This window comes from Condylura cristata, unplaced genomic scaffold, assembly GCF_000260355.1.
Source record: "Condylura cristata isolate star-nosed mole 26May11 unplaced genomic scaffold, ConCri1.0 scaffold00021, whole genome shotgun sequence".
Lineage (NCBI taxonomy): Eukaryota > Metazoa > Chordata > Mammalia > Eulipotyphla > Talpidae > Condylura > Condylura cristata.
Genome location: NW_004567122.1, coordinates 30,815,482 through 30,817,567, shown reverse-complemented (window position 1 = coordinate 30,817,567; position 2,086 = coordinate 30,815,482). Strand labels below are relative to the sequence as shown.

At 48.8% G+C, this 2,086-nt stretch overlaps 1 protein-coding gene across 1 annotated transcript in view; it reads right to left on the bottom strand.

The window, feature by feature from the left end:
- The window catches only part of LOC101625947 (protocadherin gamma-B5-like), a 2,457-nt gene extending 958 nt beyond the window's left edge, over nucleotides 1–1,499 (bottom strand). The window contains exon 1 of the mRNA XM_012727775.1: nucleotides 4–1,499. Within this exon, the coding sequence (XP_012583229.1) occupies nucleotides 4–1,499 (1,496 nt within the window). The remainder of the gene's footprint in view (nucleotides 1–3) is intronic.
- Between the last annotated feature and the right edge of the window lie 587 nt (nucleotides 1,500–2,086).

Below are 2,086 nucleotides of genomic sequence, written 5' to 3'. Positions count from 1 at the left end.
GGCCCCAGGTCGCTGCCCACGATGGAGTAGGAGACGTGGCCGTTGGGTCCCAGATCCGGATCGGAGGCGCTGACTTGGGCGATAGATGTGCCTGGAGAGTTGTTCTCCATCACATGGACCAAATAAAAGGCCTGGTGGAAAACTGGAGAATTGTCATTGACGTCAGAGATGTGCAAGGTGACACTTTTGCTGGAGGAGAGGGGTGGCTTACCCCTGTCTGTGGCTATGATGGTGACATTGTACTCTGGAGTCTGCTCTCGGTCCAGCGTCCCATCTACCACCAATTTATATGAATTTTTGGATGAAGAGATTATCTGAAAAGGGACATCACCCTGTAATCGACAGTTAACCTCCCCATTTTCTCCAGCATCTTTGTCGTGTATTTTGATCAAAGCAATTATTGTTCCTGGTACTGCATTTTCTAGAATCATTTCAAGTAGAGAATGGAAGGTAATTTCTGGGCTGTTGTCATTTTCATCTTGAATGTTAATTTCAACTGTACATTGTGCAGCCAGTCCTCCTCCATCCCTGCCTTCCACGACGAGAGAATATTCCTTGATTTCTTCGAAATCCATTGTCCTTAGAGTTGTAATTACCCCACTTTTTGAATTCAGACCAAAGGCCTGCCCAGATCTGTGGAAGGAGTACGTGATTTCTGAGTTGATGCCCTCATCCTGGTCGGTGGCTGACACTTGCAGGACGGTGGTACCCAGGGGCACGTTTTCTGGAAGACTGACCCTGTATACTTCCTGGTTGAATACAGGGGGGTTATCATTGGCATCAGTGATCTGGATCCGCAGCTCAGTGGAGCCGCTTAGGGATGGAGCACCACCATCCAAGGCAGTCAGGACTAAATGATAGTAACTCTGTTGTTCCCGGTCTAAGGGTTTTTCCAATACCAGTTCCGGGTACTTACTGCCATCTTGTTTCTTCTTATTGATCAACGAAAAACTAGGACTTAGCGAAAGTTCATAATTCTGCAGAGAGTTTAAGCCAATATCTGCATCTTCTGCTACTTCTAATATAAATCGAGTGCCTGGAAGTGTAGATTCACTTATTTGGAGCTCAAAGGAATTTTGTGTGAATTTTGGCGTGTGGTCATTGATATCCTCGATCTCCACGTTCACGTGGTAAAAATTTAACGGATTTTCTGCAACAGCCTCAAACTCCAGAGCACACGCTGGCTCCTTCCCGCAAATCTGCTCGCGGTCCAGCCGGCTGCTCACAAGTAACTCCCCGCTGTCTGCGCTCACAGTGAAGTAAGGCTTCTCTGAACTGACGCGCAGTTTTCGAGCAGGTAACTCGTGGACACTGAGTCCCAGGTCCTTGGCGAGGTTCCCCACCACCGAGCCCTGGGGCATTTCCTCGGGAATCGTGTAGCCGATCGGCTCAGTCAGCGCCCGACAGAACAAAGACAGCAGGAAGGGCAGGAGCACTGCCCGCCTCTCAGCCCAGCTCTTCTCCCCAGCGCCTGTCCCCAGCCCTCTCGCTGCCCTCATCTTGCTCACCTGCCTGGAGACGCCAGCTTAAAGCAATCCCTGTTGCAGGTGTCCGGAGCCCCGAGCAGGCTTTTTCTCCCTCCTACGGGGGTGGGGGGTCAGGCTTTCTTCTTTTCCGAAGGAGGAAGCGGTGGAAAGACTCGGGCTGGCGAGTCTGCAAAGGAGAAAGCTCTGTGGCTGTGCGCGGGGATCGCCAGCGCCAGGCTGTTCGCTTTGGCCAACAGCGGCGCCCAGAGCCCGCGCTCGGAAACTGCAGCCCATGCTACTTGGGTTTAAGGAGCTGTAATACTCATAATCCTGCGCCTAGCAGAACAAGCCATGTTTTTATATTAATATATTTAATCTTTAACTAAAAAACCTTCCTTACTCAAGGTTTTATTTTCTTGTTTAGAACTTTTATTAATGTCATGTGGGTTTTCTCATACCAACCTACAATAAACTGTTGCATTCATTTCACTGTTTCACAAACAGTGAACTTTGCCTTGTACTGTCTTTGTCAGTGGCAATGTAACAATGGAAAAAAAACCCACAGAAAGGTTATTTTCGGCTTATCATCTACTGACCTCACAAGTTCCTTTTGTTTTTTT